The sequence below is a fragment of the Pelodiscus sinensis genome, chromosome 5, assembly GCF_049634645.1.
Source record: "Pelodiscus sinensis isolate JC-2024 chromosome 5, ASM4963464v1, whole genome shotgun sequence".
Taxonomy (NCBI): Eukaryota; Metazoa; Chordata; order Testudines; family Trionychidae; genus Pelodiscus; species Pelodiscus sinensis.
The window spans coordinates 101,787,616-101,812,112 of NC_134715.1; the positions used below are offsets into that span (position 1 = coordinate 101,787,616).

At 41.0% G+C, this 24,497-nt stretch overlaps 1 protein-coding gene and 1 long non-coding RNA gene across 3 annotated transcripts in view; one reads left to right on the top strand and one right to left on the bottom strand.

Moving 5' to 3' along the window:
- LOC142829474 (uncharacterized) overlaps window positions 1-6,223 on the top strand; it is a 38,058-nt gene extending 31,835 nt beyond the window's left edge. The window contains exon 3 of the long non-coding RNA XR_012903898.1: window positions 5,814-6,223. This is a non-coding gene — a long non-coding RNA (uncharacterized LOC142829474). The remainder of the gene's footprint in view (window positions 1-5,813) is intronic.
- A 7,318-nt stretch (window positions 6,224-13,541) lies between these two features.
- ANAPC4 (anaphase promoting complex subunit 4) overlaps window positions 13,542-24,497 on the bottom strand; it is a 37,103-nt gene continuing 26,147 nt past the window's right edge. For both annotated transcript variants that reach the window (XM_075930624.1, XM_075930623.1), the window contains exons 18-28: window positions 24,198-24,254; window positions 23,723-23,779; window positions 22,962-23,055; window positions 21,859-21,956; window positions 21,293-21,354; window positions 21,162-21,200; window positions 20,988-21,089; window positions 20,274-20,351; window positions 17,750-17,920; window positions 16,293-16,416; window positions 13,542-15,177 (exon numbers count right to left, since the gene is read on the bottom strand). In XM_075930624.1, the coding sequence (XP_075786739.1) occupies window positions 14,959-15,177; window positions 16,293-16,416; window positions 17,750-17,920; window positions 20,274-20,351; window positions 20,988-21,089; window positions 21,162-21,200; window positions 21,293-21,354; window positions 21,859-21,956; window positions 22,962-23,055; window positions 23,723-23,779; window positions 24,198-24,254 (1,101 nt within the window). In that variant the 3' untranslated portion in view covers window positions 13,542-14,958. The remainder of the gene's footprint in view (window positions 15,178-16,292; window positions 16,417-17,749; window positions 17,921-20,273; window positions 20,352-20,987; window positions 21,090-21,161; window positions 21,201-21,292; window positions 21,355-21,858; window positions 21,957-22,961; window positions 23,056-23,722; window positions 23,780-24,197; window positions 24,255-24,497) is intronic.

Below are 24,497 nucleotides of genomic sequence, written 5' to 3' on the forward strand. Positions count from 1 at the left end.
TAGAGTTGGTCATAGACATTGAGGAAATTTAGGCAAAAATAACAACTCAGTGCATTTAAAATGCCACCTTAAAGTTAACTTGTTTAATATGAAAATGGCACTGTGGTTTACATTGGACTTTTGTATCAGCGACAATAAAGAGGTCTAAAACGTATCTATTGCTCTAAATACCTAGAAATAATTCTTACTGTATATGCTCTACCATTTTCAGTTGATAATGTTGGTTGTTTGACTTTTTATTCATTTATTTATGTGGGGACACTTCTTACTCTGACACCATCGCTCAACATTACTGCTGATATTTTTTAATATATAATCATGAGATGAATGAAGGAAAAAAGAGAGAAAAAAGCAAGTCTGTAGTTTAGTTGGTTTGAATACTGAAATTACTAATTAAACTAGTCTGTTACAAGTCTCATCAGCTTGGTTTATCAGACTTTATATTCATGTAAGTGTGTATATCGATACACACACACACAAACATTAGTAAAATGTCTATGAGGCTACTATTATTTGCATCCCAAGGATCCATAACCTATTTATATTTTAAGGAATGCTGAACTCTTCTTAGTGGTCAAGTATATCCAACATTTATTCTATATGCTGTATAAATATTTAAAAAATAATAATTGATATTTTGTAGGTAAGTTTTATATTATTTCTGGAGCTAAGTTGCCTAATGACTAAAAGGGGCCTGGGGCTCTTGGCCACTGCGACTGCTATTGGGCCTTCTAAATCACCACCAAAGCACCACACAGTGTGCCCCAAGCAGCTCCAAAGGCTTGGGGCATGGGGCCGGTGTGGCACACTCAAGGCGGCACTGAAGGATGGCTTTCACCTGAGGTCACTCCCCTTCCAGAGCATGGAGCAGGCCCCCCCAGGGTGCCTGCGCAGGCTGTTAGTGCACTTGGGATCATAACTCGGACTCTAATGTCTAGCAGACAGGCTGCGCCTTTATAATAATTCCTGTTTTTCAACAAAGTTTCCAGTAAAATATCCTTTCATTCTAGGTCAGTGGTCACCAGCCAGTAGATCGGGAACTACCAGTAAATCTTGGAGCCTCTGACAGGTGATCCTGACTGGTTTGGCTGGGAGGCTATCAAGCCCTGGCACTTCAGCTGCCCCTCCCTTCACTGCCATGTTGCTCCTGCCCAGAGCCTCAGAGCTGCCCCTGGTAGCTTCCTGCTTGTTGTGCAGGGTCGGGGGAGACAGAAGCATGGAGGCACTGATGTCTCTGTCCCCCTCTCGTATACTCCCATCTTCACAAAGGAAGGAGGGTGGGGCCTCAGCGAAGGGGTGGAGAAGGGATACTTGGGTTTGAGGCAGATCCTGGACTGACTTAAATTCAAAAAGTGATCTTGTGCTTAAAAAGGTTGGAGGCCACTGTTCTAGGTAGTTTGAGTATAACCTTTGAACTAGGAGAGTGGTCACTGATGGGTGTTCAAGAGAGAGAAACATGGGACTCTAACTTGTGGGTGATAGAGCCTGAAGTAGAGTACAAAGTTATGTACATTTGCAGAAAAAGTGGCAGTCTTCCTTCCCCAAGAATGCCAAAGACTACTGTAAACATGAGGAGAAGGAAATGACTTTAAAAGATAGGAGGGATTTCATATATCATATCATGGCATTAAAATAATATTAATATTTTTCAAACCAGCACAAATAGCAGGTTTTCTCAATGATAAGATGATAAAATGAGAATAAGATGAAAAATGGTAAATATTCCAGAAAGCAGAACCCTTGTGATTGTAGATAGGATGTTGTAAAGATATGGAGCATGAATGCAAAACATTGGGATGCAGTAAGAAGCCCACATGTTATTCCTCTGTATAGCCTTGTATATAAAATCGAGTGAAACTTTTTCAATGCAAATTCAGTGGCACTAAATCTGACTTTATGCAGATTAAAACTGCATAAAGTCAGACTTTATTTCAGTAAAACTCTAAAATATTCAGAAGAAAAACTAAGCAGTTTATTTTGCCACTTGTAAAATGAAATGTTTCAGTGTTTTGGTTCAAAATGATTGTAAGACATTTCCTTTAGTTTCATTTTTTTAAAATAAAAATAATAATAAAATGCTCAAAAGGGAAATTAAACATTCTGTTTCAGATTGAGCAATACATTTCATTCCATCCAAAACAATTTCTTGATTTTTTTTTTATTCACCCAAAACTTTTATTTGTAGTCTGACCAGATATGAGTTTTTACTTTTCAAAATTGCCAACAAACCAAAAAATCTGTTCTGGATATTCTTTTCCTTACAGATGTACTATTATCCATTTGTCAATTAATATATTTTCAACTAGGTCTATAATCTATCGTGTGATCACAGTCACGTGTGGTACTTTTAGGAATGATGCTCCTGTTTTGAGAGTTGACACAACTATGTTGATTTTTTTTTAAAACAAGATGAAACGACATATTCTTCATCTTCCTAGACAAAGATTAACTGTTCAAGATCAATTTTAGGCAGTCCTCTTCATCCATAATTTTCTGTGGAGAGTATTGGCCCTACAAGAATTATGTACAATTATTTGCTTGTCTAGAACTAAGGGGATATATAATTATTATATGGGACTTAATGCAGCTGTAAATGGGTGCAATTTCCACAGAAGTTAAACACCAGATGTATATGGGTCAGAAAATAGATGACAGAGGGGGAAATGGCGTGTAATTTACACCTAATTAGAATTTGGAGGGCCTATTCTTCCCTATGCATTTTAAGAGGATGCATGCAAAACAAGGTTTTAAAAGGCCTAATTATAAAAATAAATACACACAGTTATGTTATAGAACATTTTTTTAAAGTAAAAAAATCCAGCATACTATCTTTGGGTTTAAACATAACATGCTAACTTCTAAATATTTAGAGTTACAGGGATTTAACCACAACATTTAAGATAATATCTCTTTGTGGCTAAATCTTCTGCAAGTCTGAATGTTAGCATGTTTGAGACTGTTGTACTTAGTGAGGAAACTTTACAATCAAAAAGACTTTGGGGCATATCCACAATTGGTTCCGAATAACACTGCATACTGCTTTGGGAATTACTAGAGTGAAAGAAAATTCAGTCATCCTGTCTGCTGCAACAAACATATAAACAGATGGGATAAGAGCATCAAACTTCTCTATGCTGCTCTTATAGCAACCCCTGCTGGCAAAGCAAAAGGAACTTTTGTGTGCTCTTGTCAGCAGAAACAACTGGACTTGAACATAGTAGAGACAAAGATACAATTGCATATGGTTGAATTAAATCTGTTGCCTTTTCTCACTCCGCACCACTAATCAGGCCAATGGAATATTAATCCTATGGGAGATTTTCTCTACCCAAGTAAAACAGGTGCAGCATGAGCCTTGTTACAACTTCTGGGATCTTAAAAGGGATGCGCTTTCCCTAAAGACAAGAGACAGCAAAGCCAGAAGTTGCTAATGGCCACAGCTTCCCCTTCATAGCTTTAGTGATTGCATAGCTCAGTGAGCTATTTTGCAAGGATGTAAGTTTGACTTTTGGTAGGGGAAGTACATGAAGCAGGTTTAGGAATTCATTCACAATGTGGTTGAAAAGAAAGGCAGCTAAATAGAGGCCAAATAAACATGAAAGAAAGGTAAAATTCAGGGCGAATAGTGAGGGTTGAATGTAACTAGCAACTCTATTCACATGATTAATCCACATTAAAGGAAGCAAAACAAACTGCATGAATAAGTTACTCAATGGCATGCCTATTTGCAGATTTGTGTGCTTTGTTTGCATGTTATGTCACTTGCCACCAGCCTTTATGTATTTTTGTTCTTTAGATAGTAATCTTTTCAGGGCACTGTGAGCTGGTCCATGCTGGAGAATTTAAAATTGCATAAATATGTGTCTCATGGTAAATCAACACCCCTGACAGATGTACCTGCACTGACCTACCTCTCAGTGTAGACAGTGCTAGATCAAAGAATAAATTCCTCTGGTGGCCTAGGTACCACCTCGTAGGGAGAGGGATAAACTTCAGTGAAGGAAGTTTATCCCATCAGTTCAATGAGTGTTTACTCTGAAGCACTGCAGTGGCATAGCTGTGCCTTTGTAACATTTTAAGCATTGTAGACATACCCTGAGTGTTCCTATTTGTACAAGATCCAACATGTTTTGGGTGCTATTGTCATGCAAATAACAGTATTAAGGGGGTCTCTTGTGAAAGAAAAGACAATCTGGGGGGTGGGAGGGAGAGGTGAAGAAGAGAAAAGTGAAAGCTCAGCTATTAAATCAAGTTAGTTGCGCAGGTTCCATTAACTCATGTAGGCTGGCATACAGCCTTAGCTGGAACTTGGGAGCATTGGAAGTGAAATGTGTACTTGGAAACTGAAAGCTTTAATTGTTATATTGCAGTATTAATCTACCATTTTAAACATGGTAGCAACTTTTTAATTGTAAAACATGTGCTCATGTTTTATTACTGTATTTTTATTGCAGTCTGGTCATTGACGCAGTACATTATGTAAACATAGAGATCAGCAAATGATTTTCTTCTGTTTTACGTTGTTGTTGTTGTTGTTGTTGTGTCCTTGACTCCATGTAACTGCAAGTTGTACGTGTCTCTGAAAGATATCAGTAAAAACCAAGATTGATAAACTAGTCAGGCACAGCTAAATCAATCTGTGGACATTAGACAGTTTTCATAAGAATGATGATGGACTCTTCTATCGTGAGTTTGACAGATGAGTTAGTCACTTGTTGTGAATCCTGAGATGAGACCAAAGATTGCTGTTGTAAAGAGAGTAGGGATTTAAAGCCAAATTCTGCTTTCAGTTACACCCTTCTATCCTTTCTGCGTGCTATATATAACAGAGTTTGAATTTAGCCTGTACGGATTTCTGATTTGTTTCTATTTAACCAATGCAACAACACTTTTGATACTAACAATAGCAAAACCTAAAAACTAACCCTTAACTATTTCTTTTTCTCGCACAGGGGTTCCATCAAACACATCATTAATAAGTAGTGCCTCAAGTTTCTGTTCTCCAATTTTATTTGATAGCCTCTCCAAAACTGATCTAAGGTTTCACAGACCTTTTCTGGCCATAATTCAGTGTGTCCTTCTAAAAGATGTTTTTTCTAAAGCTATGGCTACACTACGCTCTTATTTTGAAATAAGCTATTTCAAAATAATAACTCCTGAAATAGCTATTTCAAAATAGTGCATGCACACTACAAATTCCCATCAAAATATGGCAGAATTATATCAAAACAGTGCATTCACACGGATTGGAGCTCGCATTTAAAGCCTCCCAGATGCACTTTGGGCAGAGCACCAGGACAGCAGTCACTTCCTATAGCTGCTTCCTGAGGTTATCTGAGGCTGGTGCGTAAAAGGGCTCCCCTGTACAGCCACGCCTCAGACTCTTCTCCATTGCTTGACTTTTTGAGGGACAGCGAACTCACACTGCATGCTCTGGTTGCCCTTGCATACACCAATGGATTTCCACCATGGAGCTAGACTTGCTACACAGCAGTCTTCGGCTCTTATACTATCTGCTGCAACTCTTGACTCAGTCTATGCAGGCTGCCCACGTGGTGCTGTAGAACGATGACCAGCCTAGAATGGGGGACCTACTGACATAGGCCTGGGCACTCCTCATGCACCACATACCCCTCCACCCTCCTCTGCACACCATGCACTGTCACTTCTGGCAATGGGAGACCAGTTCCGACTGGTGGGACCACATTGTCATGAGGTGGTGGGACAACCAGCAGTAGCTCCAGAACTTCTGCATGTGGAAGGACACCTTCCTGGAGCTCTGTAAATGGCTCACCCCTGCTCTCCAATGACAGGACACCTGGATGAAACCTGCCATCCCCCTCCAGAAGTGTGTTGCCATCACCCGATGGAAGCTTGCCATGTCAGACAGCTACCGCTCTGTGGAGAACCAGTTTGGAATGGCGAGATAGACCATCAGGGCCAGGTTCGTGCAGGTATGATTCTTACCTTTGTCCTAGGAGGATGGTGAACTACTGAAATGGGACTCCCTAGAGAGGGGGTGAAATCTCCCTCCTTAGGGGTTTTTCAGTCCCAACTTCACAAAGCTCTGCCAGGGATAGGATTCTCGGGGTTGCTCCTGGTCTGAGAAGGGGCTTGGACTCGAGAAACTCTTGAAGGCTCTGGCAACCCTGTGATTCTCTGCTTCTATGATTCTGTAGGTGGCAAAGACCATCAATGTCATCCTGCAGTGAAGGATCATCACTCTGGGTGATGTGGAGCCCATCATTGCTGGCTTTGCCACCAAGGGCTTCCCTAACTGTGGGGCGGAGGGGAATTAGGGAAGTTAGGGCTTCCCTAACTGTGGGGAGTGGGGCTGAGGGGCGAGACCACTAGACCACCGGGCCTCCAACTATCTCAAGAGGAAAGGATACTTTTCCATGGTCCCACAAGTCCTCATGGACTACTGTGGCCAGTTGATGGGCATGTATGTTGGGCAGTCTGGGAATGCCTGTGTGTTCAGGAACTCCAGCCTCTTCCAGAGAAGTAAGAGTTTTATATCTTTTTATATTTGCATTTTAGGTTTAATAATGTAGTAATATACAGTAACACATTTAACATTTTATTAATTAAGCCCTTTAGTTAAATATACATTTCTTTATTTTAAAGTTTAGTAAGTAAAGAGGTAGGGTTTGGTATTGTGTATATGTTAATGAGATTAGAGGAATGCTGAAGGCTGGAGTCTTAATTGTTTGATTTACAATGTCTTTTGCTTTGCCCAATAGCCCAATATGAGATACTGCTGTTTATGCTTTTCTTTGAAGGTCCTTGTAAAGATTGTTTATGTGAAAGTGTTATGTATGTGTTGAGATAAAGGTGCAAGGGTTATCCTCATGGCCAAATGGCCAAGAAAGGAGGGGCGAAGCATGGGTGAAGATAGACTCGTTGACGTCAGAAGAACCATCAGTGCATACCCATGATCAAGGACTGATCAGATTAGCAGATTGACGACTCTAAAGTGGAGCTATCACCCCCAAAAGACAATTGATTACAGGATGAGCCTCTTGGAGATATTTTGGGAATGATTAACATCAAAAAGATAATACACTGGACACAGACTGGCACAGTGAAATCTATAGACTTCAACAGAGAAAAGGATGATAAAAGCAGGGTGCTTTGCTATGGAACTTTGGGTTTAAACATAACATTTTTTGGAGGCACCGCATTCTCCACCAAAAATATTATGCTTAAACAAAGCATGCGAGATCTTTTATTGGAAAAAAGGCAGTACGCCATATCTATTGAGTATACAGCAGTAGCATATGTTTTTCAGTCACTCACACACACAAATACCATACACACAGTCCCACCAGACGATGTTATAGTTACTAGTCCAGACTCTGGATCAGTCTAGTGGCCAGCCAGATTGATCACAGAGGGGGAGCCGGGCTTTGTCGCTCGCGACCTGATGCTCTCCCGGAGTTGGTGGCAAGACAAACCCAAAGTTCCATAGCAATGCACACTGCTTTTATAATCCTTTTCTCTGTTGAAGTCTATGGATTTCACTGTGCCAGTCTGTCACACACTGGCACATTTATCCCCAATCACAACATCAGGGTCGGGGAAGTGGACATGCCTATGTGCATTGTGGGCAACACAGCCTATCCCTTGCTCCCCTGGCTTATGAAGCCCTACACAGGACACCTGGACCCCACGAAGGAGACCTTCAACACCAGGCTCAGCAAGTGTTGTATGGTTAGGGAGGGTGCCTTTGGTCACTTGAAGGGGAGGTTCTGGTGTCTCGTCACCTGCCAGGACCTCAGCAACCAGAAATCCCCCAGGTGATGTCGGACTGCAGCGTATGGAAGAACAAGGGGGAGACTTCCCTGCCAGGATGAAGGGCAGAGGTTGAGCTGTGCATCGCTGCCATCTGGCAAGCCCATCAGGGAGCTGTGCACATTCAGGAGCTGAAGGGAGAGTTTCAGACAAGACCAGCCATGAGACTCTCCCCCAGGCCTCCCCACAAGGGGCCTCTGCATTGCCTCTGTGTGTCTTTCCTCCCTCACCCCCCACAGATACAATAAACCAGACATTTTGTTTTGAAACAATTAACTCAGTCATTTTTACTTGGGGAATGTATAACTGGGAAGGGATTGTGAAAGCCCCTGGGAAGGGGAGGAGGGGCTCAGGGATAAGGCTGGGACTGGCACCTGCTACAGGTGTGTCGGGATGCCTCCGCTGCCCAAGAGGGCCCACTGTCTCATGTGCACTGCTCGGCAACCTGGGGCAGGGAGGGGGCTAGGAGGAGAAGCCAAGAGGGTGGGGGCAGAGGTGGGTTCTGGAGGGACTTGGGGGGAGTGGGAGCGGGTGCAGGTGCTTATGCTGGGAGGCTGGGGGATGGTGGGTGCAGGGGGCATGGCTGGTGGACCAGTTGATAGCCATAACCAGACTCACCATGGCAGCTGTGTTCGAGGAGCACATGGCCTCATCCTGGTAGGACAGCTGCTCCCAGATCATCCTCCTCAGCTCCCAGTCAGCCCAGCACTCCTGATGCTCCTCCTTGAAATTCCTGTTCAAGGAATGGAGACACTCAAGGTGTTCCCATACCAGGTTTTGTGGGGTCACCGGCACCTGGCATGCGGGTCTCGTAGGATCGGGAAGATGGCATGGGAGGGGTTGCATGCACTCCACTTGCAGCTGGCCCAGCTATGAAGAAAAGTTACAAGGGCAGTTGTCCCAGGAGACATTGTATATGAAGTGTAGCCTTAATCTCTGAGCCAACACCAAAGGTCTTGGTTCAGATGATGGTGATGTGCTTCAAGCAAGGCCATATACGGCCTAGACAGTGGGCACTTTCCTGCAGAGGCATGAACATCCCAGGGGAGCCTTGCTACCCCCAAGTCATGGGGACAATCAGGCATTGGAAGTTGCCAGCCAGACCAGGAGCCTGCAGGTAGGAGGGGAGAATGGGTCAACTCAGTTTCCTTCCATTCCCCACACATGCTGAGTCCAGCAGTGGTAGTGTCCCGCCGAGAGAAAACTTCTATCCCTGACCACTGCGAGGGGGAAGGGTGTTGGGAGAGGCGTATGTAAGTGGCAGACGCCGTTGCTGCTGGTACTGGGGTCCCCTCCTCTTTCTCCCCCAGCAGGTTCCCAGGCAAGGGATAGGTCTCCTCCGCATCACCATGCTTGACTGGGAGTGTATACTGCCCAAGAATGCATGCATGACCCTGTGCCATTTGTGGCACTGCTGTGTGTGTCCATGACCCTAGCCTCCTGAGGGGTGGCTTGTGGTGAGAAGGTGTCCCACCGAGAGTTGGGAGTTAGGCAGGCCTGTGCAGGAATCTTGTGAGAAGGAGCGACAGGTTCTTGTGAGCCAGCTTCAGGGGGCTGGGTGCTCCGGACTAGTGTTCCGTGTGCAGCCTTGTGCACAGGCTGTTGTGCTAGCCCCATCTTAGAAGGTAGAGCAAGGAATGTGCAGCCCCTCACAGCCCATCACCTGCCCCACATATGCATAGAGAAAGTAATGGAACTCACCTGAAGTGCCTTCCCTAGCATCCTCCAAGATGTGGGAGACATCTTAGGAGGAGGGTACCAGCTCCAGGCTGATGACCACATCCTGGTTTTTGGGCTTGGTGTCCTGGTCCTCCTTTTCCTCCTCCTTCTCGTTTTCCTGATCCATAGCCCTGACCTCCTGGAGGCTAAGGATGGGCGTGGCCAGGCTGGAGTCCACGACAAGAGGTGGTGGTGACTAGCCCCCCTTGTAGAATGGCATACAGCTGGGAGTAGAACCAGCAGGTCTGGGGTGCTACTCCAGAGCGGGAAATTCGTTCCCTAGCTTGGTTGTAGACCTGACGCAGTTTTTAATTTTTATGAGCACCTGGTCTAGTGTGTGTGTGGCCCTTCAGGGCCTGGCTGATGGCTCTCCAGCCGTACACATTCCTGTACCTGTTACGAAGATCCTGGAGGTTGGACTACTCACCCCATACCTCTGAGATCCAGGATCTCCACACCAGTCCAGAACGGGGTCCTCTTTTGCCCCTTGCCAGGGACTTCAGAGGTGGCTGCCGGCATGCTTGCAGCCATGGGGGGCTTGGAAGGAGCACTCAGGTCTGCCCATGGCAACAATGCAGGCAGTGCAGAGTGCTGCTGTGTGGCACATGGCTATCAGATGCCGCTAGCCCTTTTGCTTCTGCCTGCAGCTTTAAATCCTGCAGAAAGGAAACAATAGAGTTTTGACGGTTGTGGAGAGGGTGGCCACCAGGGCAGCTGTGAGAAGCCAATTATTTTGGAATAAGTACAGCTGAGCGTCTACACTCACGCTCTTTTGGAAAAGCAATTTCAAAATAGGCATTATTCCTCATAAAATGAGGGGTTATTATTTCAAAATAACAAGCCCGTTATTTTGAAATTATTTCAAAATAATGGGCTTGCTGTGTGGATGCTCACCTTGTTATTTTGAAATAATGGGAGTTATTTCTGAAACCAGTTGGACACGATTCCTCTCCCTCCTCTTCATGGGTGTCTAGCTTACCAGACATACTACTCTGCTTCTCCCTCTTCCCGGACCTTGGCTTTCTTAGTTTCAATTTATGTTAGGCTTTGTTTTAAATCGTGCCCTCGGTATGTTATCTTTAGTATGTTAGACAATGCAATGGCTTGTTATTCAAGGCAATGAAACTGGATTTATTTTAGACTTTTGAACATGTATGAGACCTGTGGAATGTATGTGAGGTGTGAATGAGAAATACCCAACCAAAGAGGCAGTTTTAGGATCTGTGACCTTTTAAGGCAGACAAAGACCCTGCAAACAGATAATTAGCTGACAAGCGGCCAGCTTGTCACCTTCTCCTTTTGGAAGGGATGTAACAGCATGTGAAAACTGGGACTGAATCAGAGGCAGTAGTCCTCCTGCAGATCCTAAGGACTCCAGGAATAGCCATAAGCCTCGTGATCGGTCTCCGGAAAGCTGATGCTTGGCCAGCTCGAGCTACCTATGAAATTGAAAATTATCTATGCCAGGTCTGCAGCCTACTTTCAACTGCCAGTATGAATGTGATGTATGTGTGTGAGCAGGGCTTGACAATCTATGTAATCTACTCACCTGTGTAGATTACACCTGTGGTGAGTAGATTACAACCCGGAAGGGCCGAGTTCAGGCGATCTGCGCATGCGCAGAATGATCTGTGCATGTGCAGATCGCCGAACACTGCGGCTGGTGAGTGGGGCTCGCCATGGCTCGGCGAGCCCCATGTGTAAGTATCATCTTACTCTTAAGAATCTGTATTAATAAACTAACTTCAGTGCTGCTTCAGCTCACCCTTTGTGTGGGTTATTTCCTTGGCTGGTCCAGGGACAGGTAACAATTTCAAAATAACTCTGTATTGTAGACATATCCTCAATGACCTGCTCTATAGCCTGTGTTATACAGATTAAGCTAGGATTATCATAATGGTCCCTTCTGGTCTTAAAAACCATGAATCTATGAAGAAACCACATCTGGAGAGAAACATAGTACATTTTAACAATAACACAGCAAAACTACACCACTATTTAGGACAAGAAATGAAAAAGAACTAATTAGAATTCAGTCATCAATAATGTTAAAACTGTTTAATGAGATTTTATATGCATCTAATTACATTAATACAACTGCAGGTTTTCAGAGGATTCATACATATTGAAATATTCCAGTTGATTTATTAATTATGTGGTAAAAATGAGAATGAAATTTGTTAGTTACGTTGAGCTGCAATAATTGTGTATTTTTATGTCTGATTCTATAAGGATTTAGTTTAAGTGAGGTTTAACTTGGAGGTACATAAGAGAAATCAGACTCCTCACAGGAGTACAGTAATCTGAAAAGGTTGAGAGCCATTGCCATATAGACCATGCCTGTAAGAAGAGAGGAACTCCAGTCCTTCCCATTTGCCAAAAGGCTACAGCTCTGTCTACAGTGTCAATACTCCAAGTATTTTCTCAAATGCCAAATACCTGGCTATTGCCTCATTGGCTACCCTTATTGCTCCTCTATCCATCTCCAACAACTTCTAATTAGGTAGGTGCTTTCAGTACAAACATTTCAGTAGAGCACATAAAAAATTTGTGCTGTAGCCCATCACTCTTCTCCCCTTACATATATACTGACCGCCCACTTCCACCATAACCTCTCTTATAAATCCTCCCACTCCGTCAGATTTGGCACTTTCTCCTTCCATCAAAAAGCCCTTCACAAACAAATCAACCCCCAAAATCAAATGAAATGCCCCTCAGCAGGTACTTCCCAGGCTGTCCCTCACCTACCTCAGCTTCCTCTAACTGCAAGGCTGGGTTCCTTGTTGCCACTGCTGCTAGTTGCCACCATTCTGCTGCAAAATGCAAGGGCACAGGCTAGAATCATAGAATACTAAGACTGGAAGGGACTTCGAGAGGTCGAGTCCAGTCCCCTGCCCTCATGGCAGGACCAAATACTGTCTAGACCATCCCTGATAGACACTTATCTAACCTACTCTTAAATATCTCCAGAGATGGGGATTCCACAACCTCCCTGGGCAATTTATTCCCGTGTTTGACTACCCTGACCGTTAGGAACTTTTTCCTAATGTCCAACCTAAACCTCCCTTGCTGCAGTTTAAGCCCATTGCTTCTTGTTCTATCCCCAGAGGCCAAGATGAACAAGTTTTCTCCCTCCTCCTTATGACACCCTTTTAGATACCTGAAAACTGCTATCATGTCCCCCCAGAAGGTGGCTGCTGTGGTTACTGCCTCTTGCCTCAGTGCCTTTGGCCCCATCACACTGACTCCTCACTTCAGACAGAACAATGCTGCCATCACTGCAGGGCTATCTGGGATCCCAACAGAAGCTGCTACCTGTGTGTGGTACCACCTGGAGGTGGGGAGAATGCCAACAGACCTGGTTTTCTTTTAAAGAGGCAGGCCTCAATAACATCATAGCATAAATTACGTGGGCCAGAGGTCTCTCAGGAGATTTAACTATGCTGACTCCAAGGAGAGTCCCAATGACAAGAGATGAAGATTCAGTCTTTCTTCTGGATGTCCTTTCGTGGAGAACTACTACAACAGCTCTTATGTGCATGAGGTAGCAATGATATTGTAGTTCTTGTGAACAGAAATCAGCTCATTAGAGGAGTTAGCGCTTGATGCTGATGGCCCACTTGAGTTGCAAGAGAGCTCCCCTCAAGTGACAGCAGGGGAAGCTTAAGCAATTATTACATCCACAGATTGGGCAGAAGAACCAACAAAAGATAGGTGACCTACTACCACCGACTGTGTGGGTGACAAGGCTTTGACTCAGTAGCAAGGCCTCATTGGAGGACCATGGCTAATTCATGCTTTTTAGAAAAAAAAAATACTGTGAAACATCTAATCTGAGCAAGCATTAGGTTTATATTTTCAGGTTTTGTTCTGCAATAAGGGCTAGAATTTTTAAAATTATATTAGCATAGACACTTTTGAGAGCAGAGGAATAGGCACCTTGTAGTCACAACATACAAAATAAGAGTCTGAATTAGAGGAGCACATGCTGTTCATATAATTTCACAATGCTTAATGATGTGTCTGTATCTTTTGAGTTTGCAAAAACACACTTTTCTTTTCTCAAAAATTTCTGACGACGTGAAACCTCTCAAACCATATTTTACATTTACAAATTTCTTTCCGCCAGCAAAAAAGATAAAAACTTGCATTAGAAAAATTATTCTTCCAATAAAGTTAAAAAAATCAAATTACATACTGATAAGTAGGAAATGATCATTCCTAAAATCACTCACTAGCATTAGAGACAGCAACACAATATCAAAAAAGGCAATTTATAAAGACTTCTCCATTTACAGTAGTTTTTATTTTTTTTAAAAAAAAGTGTTGAGCACATGCATAAGAGATTAACTTCTCCAACTCAAGTTACACATTCACTCGTACAATTTTATAGCATTATGTGTTTAGCATCACTGTTAATTCAAAGAACTAAGCTGCATTTAGGAAGAAGTCCAACCAGTCAGCAACAGGCAAACATTTTCAGATTATGAACAAGTTTCCAGCTTTCACATTGAGTTCCATAACACTCCTCCAACATAAATTAGTAAAGGAGCTGAATATAGCAAAACTGAAAGCATACATGAGACGCACAACACATCAGAATAGAAAAATATATTCTCTGTAATAATATAATTTTCCATCATAAAATATATAGGGAAAATATTCAAAAATTGTTTCACACACCACACCACAGACTGAAATATATTTCTGTTGCATGTAATGTAACAGACACATAGTTAGGGTATAACAACTTTTATGGGCTGGCTGGGCAGGCTTTTTTAAAGAATGTCTGTAAAAGTACAGTTTGAACCTCTGTGGTCCAGGGCTGTCTGGTCCAGCAACATCCGTGGTTGTTTCCGCAGCCTGAAGATCAGAGCCCAGGGAGCTGGGCCAGGGAGGTCCAACCTATATGAACTGAACTTCTGAAATGTACTCTAGCTAAACCTAGACAGTCAAATACCCATCCCTATATAAGTCTGCAGATCTGTGTGTTAGCCAAATATATATGTAAACTATGGCTTCAAGGACACAATGTTCATACCTCTCAAATGGACATAAACATTAAGTATACAGCTGAAAATGTGTCCCCTATAATGTATTCACAGGTAGATAAATTTTTCAGCTACACAGACTGGTTACAACCCTTTAAAACTCCACTTGTTCCTCCCTGCCACCCCATTGCCCTCACATACTCAATAATGCAACACTCCAGTGAGAAACTGTTATGCTTGTTACAAACTAACTGTAACAGAAAAAAACATTCAGTAAACATTCACTGGAGCAAAGAAAAGGTTTTGTCTTAGGCTGTGTGTGACATTCTACAACATCCATAACATTAACATAATATTTAGTAAAGGTCAGAATAAAGTATCAATGGCTTGAAGTTTGTTTTTAGTCTCTTCTCCTTTCTTCATTATAGAGAAGGCACAAATATCAAGTATCACGTCAAGGATCCAGGCTTGATTTATGTTCTTCTGTTTTTTCTGCCGGCTCAGCAGAGGCACCACACATGCTATCATGGTTAATTGCAGACTGATTCTGCTCTTCATGTTCACCACCCACAATCTGAGTTGCTTCTTCCTCTTCCTCCTCCTCCTCCTCTGCCTCTCCATCATCTTCTACATCCATCTCAAATACTCTGACATGACGGAGATTCGAACTTAGCTATCAAAATATTTAGACGTTTTCATTAATAAAATTAACAAAAAAAAACCCCTGATTTGAAAATGTTCATTAATACCTTTAAAAACCAGTCTTTACCAAACCCTTGATATTCCCTTAAATGAAGTTAAATAAAGTAATAAATTAGCAACAACCTACTTTACTGCTAACACAGATTTTGAATAAGGTAAATCTGACTAAATTACCTTGTTCCAATTTCTCTACACATAAGAAAGCAAAACATTTAAATTTTATTATAATAAATTATATTTATTATAGAGAAGAGATGCAGGTTTTCTCTTCCTTTTTTCCTAGGGATCTTGTAGACACACAAGATATAAGGATTTTTTATTTTTTTTTACAAAACAAATTAAGTACCTAAGAGTTAGGAATGTTAGATACCATGTAATTGAATAATTGTGTAACTGCATCAAATTTTAGTGGTTACACAACTATTTGATAGTTCCCTGGGGCAGGGTTGGCAGGCAGTGCACTTCTGGCTACACCACGCTGCTACACCACACTGCTGCCTCCCGAGGCATTGGTGTGGGGCAGCAGCAGCCCCTGACCGTGGTAGGCTCAAGCTGCTCTGAGACAGCCTTCATTGTACTCCCACCTAGTGGAGCTGGCTTTTAAGCCGGCTCCACCCAAGCACCAGCACCTGCCTTCCCCCGTAATGCTGCCTCTGTGGCAGGCAGCAAGGGTGAGGGTGGGGAGCAGATGGCTCTGTGGGAGCTGAAATACATGGGGAGCCAGCTTCCCATGCGTACCAGCTCCCACTTGCCCCCTATCAGAAGCAGCAGTGCGAGGATGAAGGAGGCCAGCAGCTCCATGGGTTCTGGTGCTCCTAGGAAGCCAACTTAAAAGCCGGCTCCTCACAGGCACCACCTTCCTCTCTCGCTGCCTCTGATACAGAGGCAGCAAATCAGGGAGGGGGAGTGCATGTAGTTGACAGGATTACCCGCTAAGCTCAGATTTATCAGTTAATTATGTAGTCAATTACACATCGACATCTCTACGAAGAGTAACAGATTTTGAACAGCAATCTCTTCAGTCACTGCATCAGCAAACTATTTCCTTTAATGATTTAGATGCTAGACTGTAAACATATTACTTACCACACAAGAAACTTTCCGAATGCCATTCACAGCAACATACTGAGCTTTCATATTTTCCAGTACTCTCCACTGACTCTCCAAAAAGACAGTACGTGTAGGAATATCATCAGATTGCTCATCCAGTCTAGATGTAATAAAAACAGAAATTCAATATTTGTGTGTGTAAGCAACAACTCTATCACTAAGTAAACTCAGACAAAAATGACAGAAATAAGTTTTACTACACCACAAGACTCAGAAAGGTGGCCGTGTTAGTATGTTACTTTGAAAACAATGTGTAGTTCTGTGGCACCTTAGGCTATGTCTACACTACCAGGTTATTTCTAAACGAGTTATTCTAAAATAATAACTCCTGAAATAACTATTTCGAAACAAGCTTATTCCTCTTCACAAGCAGGACTTATCATTTCAAAATAACAAGCCCATTATTTCAAAATAACAGGCTTGGTAGTGTGGATGCTCACTTTGTTATTTCAAAATAAGCAGACATGTCCTTAGAGATTAACAAAAATATATATAGTGTATATTTTTGTTAGTCTCTAAGGGTATGTCTACACAGCAGGGCTAAAGTCGAATTAAGCTATGCAACTTCAATTCGAAATAGCTTACCGTAATTCAGCTTTCTTTGACTTCCACTACTCCTCATGAAATGAGGGTTACCATGAGTTGGAGTAAGAAGTCCTCCAGCTCGACATTATTTTGAAATAAAGGGTTGCAGTGTAGACATTCACTATGTTATTTCAGAATATTGCCAGTTATTCCGAAATAATCCTGTTGTGTAGATGTACCCTAAGGTGCCACAGAACAACTGGTACCCCACAAACAACAGTCTTATACACACTTAAGATGGATTAATCTAGTTTTCTGTTACTAGATTTACTTTTTTTACAGTGTACCCAAAAATCATTCTTCTCACTCTGAAACCATTATGCCAGTATAAATAAATATGGGAAGACACTGATTCTGCTTTCTTTCCTTCCAAGGATAAGGTATTTCTGTTCTTTCAACAGATAGTGATAATTCTCCCAGTAGTTGTATCTGTGAGTATGAGGAAGAAATATTACCTCAATTTTTCTTTACCCTATCACTCTCAGTGCCACTGTATTTGTGCATTCACTCTGTTTATCCAAGCCTCTCGTACCTCATGAGTGGCACGGCTCAAATCCTCTTAAACAGAAGCACGTTTGTATTTCCTAAATATATTCTCAAAATTGGCTCTCCCATTTATTAAAAAAAGAGATGCAAACTTTTATTATAATAAGTGGCATGCAATCTCAAATATGCACAAACATTAGATTCGGAAGTTGTAATTAACTGTGAACATCATCTCCTTTCTTCTGAGGAAGAAACATTATTTTTTCTCTTTTAAATACACATGTATTAAGTACAACTAAACAGATCAGATACTTATATAATATACTTTTCAGCTCTTAATTTTCAGAGTCATGTTTTCCTACCTTTTACTAGAATTCCAGCTGAATTCCCTTTCTTCGTCCTCGTCAATGTACACTGAAGATAAAGGCAACTGAGCCAATATTCTCTCTTTCCCTTCTTGTTCAGCATTCTCTTTAAGAATCACGGTTATAGTTTCATCATCATAAAAATGGGCATCAACACAACCATAGAAGCTATATCAAAACAGATGCTCTGTTTAGTTGTATTCCATCAAGCTTTACAAAAATTAAATGAAAAAGCTGAATGAATATATATTGAAAGATCTTAAAGTTATCAATATTTATCCTTCATAATATGGATCCAAGTTTTGGCTCAGCCCAAAAATGAAATGTTCTTAACCTGGAAATGGACAATTGATCATAAAGATATGTAGTCATTCTGGAAGGGCATACTGAGTGGGGTTCTGAAAAGATCAGTTTGGGGACTGGTTCTGTTCAATATCTTCATCAGTGATTTAAATAATGGCATAGACCATACACTTACAAAGTTTGTGGATGATATCACACTGGAAGGGTTGCCTAGTGCTTTAGAGGATAGATTATAATTCAAAATGATTTAGACCAACTAGAGAAATGCTCTGAGGATGAAATAGGATAAAATTAAATTAAGTACAATGTCAAAGGTACTCCACTTGGGAAGGAACACTCAGTTGCACACATACAAAATGGGAAATAACTATCTAGCAAGAAGTACTGCAGAAAGACACCTAGCAGTCATAGGGGATGACAAGTTAAATATGAGTCAAAAGTGTGACACTATTGCAAAAAAGCAAACATCAACAAGCAAGACACAAGAAGTAACTCTTCCATTCTACCCTGTGCTGATTAAAACTCAACTGGGTTGTGTCCAGTTCTGGGTACCACATTTCAGGAAAAATACGGACAAATTGGAAAAGGTCCAAAAAAAGAGCAAGAACACTGATTAAGATCTAGAAAATATGACACATGAGGAAAAACTGAAAGAACTGGGTTTGTTTAGTCTGGAAAAAAGAACACTGAGAGGGGAGGGGACATGATAATAGCTTTCAAGTATCTAAAAGGCTGTTAAAAAGGGGAGGGAGAAAAAATATTCTTCTTAATTCCTGATGATAGGACAAGGAGCATTGGGCTTAAATTGCAACAAAGGAGGTTTAGGTTGGACTAGGGATGTGAAGGACTAGTCGACTATCCCATAAGCAAATGCTTATCGGAGAGTCGACAGGATAGTCAACTAGTTGTTTCCCACCCCATCCCCCCTTGCTGCCTCTATCAGACAGAGGCGGCAATGGGAGGAGGGAAAAGACAGGGCTACTTCAAAGTGGCAGCACTACATGGATCCCAGGGTCAGCTGGGGAGTGCAGCGCTGCCGCTTTGAATGCCGTGGGAGTCTGGTGTCAGGCTCCTTGCAGCATTTCAAAGTGGAAGCCCTGCTTGGAGCCCAGGATCAGCTGGGGAGTCCCCAGCCGACCCCGGGCTTTGGCGCTTTTGCCTTGGGTGTTGCTACACTTCAAAGGCCAAGTGCCCTGTCGACTAATCGAATAGTCGATGCAAAAATGCATCGACTATTCGATTAGTCAATTACCCGATACTTAACATCCTTAGGTTGGACATTAGGAAAAACTTCCTGACAAGGTGATTAACCCCTGAAAAAAACTACATACGGAAGTTGTGGAATCTCAATCATTGGAGATTTTTAAGAGCAGGTTAGACAAACATCTGTCAGGCATAGTCTAGATCAAGGGAAGGCAATAATTTTTGATAGGCGGCCACTTCAAGATTTTGGTAAATAGTCAAGGGCTGCACTTTTCTAGGGAAGAGGTGTGGAGTCTGATACAGAGGCTGGGTGCAGAACGGAGCTTGGGGTAGGAGACTGGAGTACAGATATGGGGTCTGAGAGGGAGTTTGATTGAAGGAGGAGGTTGTGACCTGGGAGCAGGGGATTGGGGTGCAGGGTCCAGGAGGGGGCATGGGTGCAGGAAAGGATTCTGACCTAGGGAAAGGGTGTAGGAGGAAGTGCAGGGTCTGGGAGGGAATTAGGGTATGGAAGGGGTGGGGTGGTAGAGGCATTTCTGGTCAGGAGATGCTTACCTAAGCAGCTCCCAGCCAGCAGCACTTTCAAGTAGGCTTCCCTGCCTGCCAACAGTCCCAGACCACTCTGTTCCATGTGGCTCTCTGCACTTCGAGAGTGAGGTGTCACGTGCTGCCTCCACCACCAGCAAAATATCTCTCAGCTCCTTATGGTCATATTATTATTACTTTCTAAGATCTTATTTGGGATCACTGTTTTTTAAGTGTCAGCATTTCATGCTTAGGCAACAGCAGTTTCAGAACTAGACTAATTTTTTTCCATCTAGAAAATTATGACAGATTATTTGAAGTTGAATTCAAGCATAAAGTAAACCACCTGGCCAAAATCCTGTTACTTCATTAAGATCAATGAGGATGCCTGCTCACAAAAACCCTGTTCCTGCAAGTTGCTTAAGTGTAAATAGCTGAAGAAACATAATCTGACAAATTACTAATTACCCTGTTTCCCAGATGTACTAACCTTGTATCTGAGCTTTCATTTATACTGCTATTCAAGAAGTTTCCAAAATCAACAGCAAGCAGACCATTATTAGCAGACCTAAAGGAGGGAGAAAACCAACTATGTTACTTGTCCTTAAAGTTCCATGACAAAATATCAGAATACAAAGATTTACACCAAGTTCTGGAACAGAGTGCAAAGTCAATTTAGATGCGAACAGATAAGCAGTCTATACGTTGTGTCTATTCTCAAGTATGATGGGGTGTGAAAAAATACAATATGGATGAAATAACTGAAGCTACAGAATTGTGCTGCAGATCTTGGCATCAGGAACTACTGACCACTGGCACAGCACGATTTACTCTATGAAATTAAGAGCATTATAGCCTGTCTGTAACATGAAATCATCATCCCATTTTTACAGATATACAAAGTGACAACTATACAAAGTTTATCACAAGATATGAGGAGATGACCAAAATGAATGTTTATAAAGAAAGATGAAGAACTCACTTAATAGTACTATTCCTGCTCACTGAAAGGAAGCAGCAGAGAATACCTGACACATTTTCTTTTGAATAAAGAAGCACACAGTCATGGAAAAGTAAAATAACTCAATCCAGCAATGAAGACTTGATAGAGCAAGGTCCTAAGCTTGGAACTAGATCTAGATACATTTTCCTGCAAAATTAGGCCTTAAAGTGAAAACTTTTTAACTCCCAGTCCATTTCTTACCTGGAAACATCTGTGTGTTGCCTCAAAATGTAAATTTTAGAAACACAGCTTTCTAACATGGTGAAGAGAACATAATGTAAGTTGGAGGATTTGTTATTCCACCTAAAATACAAAAAAAAAATTAGACTATAAAACATGGTAAATGGACTGCATTAAGAAGAATAGTATACTTACATAAAGGGTAATTTAAATAATCGAGGTGTAGAGTCCTCACTAAAACAGAAAAATAAAAAAAAGTTAGGCAGTAATAATAACAATAATTTTGTGCTAATTAACTCTAAACATAATCTTGAAAAAAATTATACCTTTTAGAGCCTTTGTACAGAGGCATGCAAACTGCTTGATGCACTGATTTTCCAATCACATCCTGAAACACACCATTAAAACATTCTAAAACGTAGAAAGACTGATTCAGTTACTCACACCTCCCTATATTTTAAAAAATAATCACAACCTGTCTGAAGTAGACTGATTCAGCCCAGTTCCTTTGAATAAATGTACTTGTCACAAAACCTAGTATCATGTGACATGCTTTTAAAAAATTATTTATTTAAACAACTGTACTGTTTCCTGAAAGATAAAAGGAATTTAATTTAGAAAAGGATACTGGTTGTGTGTGTGATGCTCAGGAGAGGCATAGAACAGAAGAGGCAGGGAGATTTAACTTTATTCTCAGTCCCATGACAGGCTTGAGACACTCTGGAAGGGAAAGCTGCCATCCATGTAGTACCTTGCTTATGGCTAAGTAGGAGAAGGCAACCCTGAGGGCATGTCATGTGAACCTTCAATGAGTACTAAATTTACTCTAAAGATCAAAACAACAGTAATTGCTGGCCCCAAATACATACAGTTTGTAACAAACAGGACTTACAGCTGGTTTTTGTAAACACTGATCAATAATCCCCTCCATTCGCCTTTTGACAAAATGCAGTGATTTCTGAGGATAATAGGGAAATAGCAGTGGACTTTCTGCAAACAAATAATTAGGTTTTGGTGAAAAATACAATTATTTGTAAAGATACAGTTAAGTGAGTTTGCTAGGAATACATACATCATGGAGTATCCTGCTATACCAAAAATGTTTCTTTTCTCCTAGCAAATCTACTGTCTGGGTACAATGTCTGGGTACAATGGAAATATTTTCATCTTGAATTTCCATGCTTTGACACATGATACATTTCATGCACACCCTTTTAAGATTGTTATTAATTATCTTCTAAAGTCTATCTAATTCATTTCTCTTCAAAGATTTTACTGACCTAAGAATAAATACTGAATTTGAAGGTAAAATAAACTACTATAAACTAGAAATATAGCATAAATCACAAAACATCTTATAACATTCCTAGATCCATCATGCTTACATTTCTATGCATAAAACAAGGCAAGCATATATACAAATACTTGCTGACTTGTGAAATTAACAAGAAACTGTTTCATACAATCAATCTCAAAATGTGATGCAGTGCTCTCTGCTGGTGGCAGTATGCTGGCCGGTTACATTGTGCAGGCTATTTCCAGCCACTAAATCAAATGAAAATATACCTAAATTATATTACACAACTTTCCAGGCCTATTTCATCACAAACAATTGCAATAGTTGCCATAAGAAAGCTACGTGACTGTGAACAGGCAGAAAGAGTCTACAAGATAGTCTATCATACATGTATTAAAGGAGAGTTTCAGACCACCAAGATGCAGTCAAAAACAATTATTATAAGCATCAACTATTTGCTGTTTAATTTACAAGATGCAGAGAAGAACATAAAAGGGAGAGGGATACCATAATATCCGAGAAATTTTTTTTTGCAAAAAACTGTGATTTTATTCTAGATTGAGTAGGGAACTTCAGCGAGACAACTTTATAGAGCATTGAGATCTATATGTTTGTTTCTACACCATTGAGATTCTTTGGGTGTAATTCAAATCTACACATGTATCTTTGATTCATAGTATAACAGCAGCATGTAATACCTTTAAGATGTGTGCTATTTTGAAGAAAGTTAAACCACTGGTTCCCCTCTGTGTTAGGTGGGGATACAAGGTCATCATCTTCATCTTTCAAGTACTGGAAGAAATGACAGATCCATGCAGTAAACATTTAAAAACAAGATAAATTTGACACATGCACCAAAGGACTTTCAGTTAAGTGAAGATATTATGACACGTATTCCTTCATCTAATTGATTTTTTTAAATAAATACTCCAGGTTTGGGGCCTTCTTCCCAGGTCTTTGGAAAATATTTTATTGCCCATTTTAAATCAGGTTATAACAGATTACTCAAAATGCTGCTTTATCGAAACAAATTGGAATGTTTTATCAGAGTTAGTTATAAACTTTTTCTTTTTGAAACTGTAATTTTAGAAATAAATAATAGTGGCTCCTTGATTTGATAAAGCAAACAGATTGCAGCTTCATTCCATCATTAGTTTCAAGTATTCCCCCTTTTTAAAAAAATACACCACACATATGAGGAAAATAGTTTATAAGATATTAAATCAATTAATATTCTTTTTAATTTGACCTTTCCTAATAGTCAGGGAGGTAAAATAATATCATCCACTCTTAATGGCTCTGTGTGTGCTGAACAGTTAGAAGGGAGTTAAAAGGAATGCTCTTTAGTAACCACATAATCTTAAAACTGTATTGTTTGTTCTCCTGTCCCTCTTTCCCCAGCTGGGTCTTGTCCATATATCTTGTCTTTCTTATCTCAATATATAGCCTGATACTTTACCTGACCAACTCTCTCCACGTTGAAGTATTTTCCTTTACGATTGTAGAGCTCTGGTGCCTGAACAAAACATAAAACAAATTTTCAACACAAAATATTGACTGACAATACTTGAGATAAGGGGAATTAGATGACTTTTCATATAGAAACCCTTTAAAAAAAGAAACGAGGAGTCCTGTGGCACCTTATAGACTAACTGAAGTGTAGGAGCATAAGCTTTCGTGGGCAAAGACCCACTTCGTCAGATGCATCTGATGAAGTGGGTCTTTGCCCACGAAAGCTTATGCTCCTACACTTCAGTTAGTCTATAAGGTGCCACAGGACTCCTCGACGCTTTTGCAGATTCAGACTAACACGGCTACCCCTCTGATACTTTAAAAAAAGAAGGATGTTTAACCAGCCTTTCCAGTTTAGCTGCCTGAAACAAGATCAAATTAGGATCATACATAAAGCACTCAGTAAACTTAAAATACCTTACCTCATTGAAGTGTTCAGTAAGAAAGTCAGCAACAAATGTGATATCTTTTTGAGTCATCTATTGGAAATAAAAAGGGAAAATATTATAAAATAACTATAATTCAAACGTATATGGATTGTAACAAATTTAACAGCTATATGTTGGAGGAGAAAAAGGGAAAATTACAGGGGGCTCGTAAGAGCAACAAGAAGGCAAAATGGGGGACTTTGCTTACCATTTCAGATGTCTATACATAATTGAAAGAGTATTAGTTCATAAACTAAAGTACATAACTGGCATCACAGAAACTTGGAGGGATAA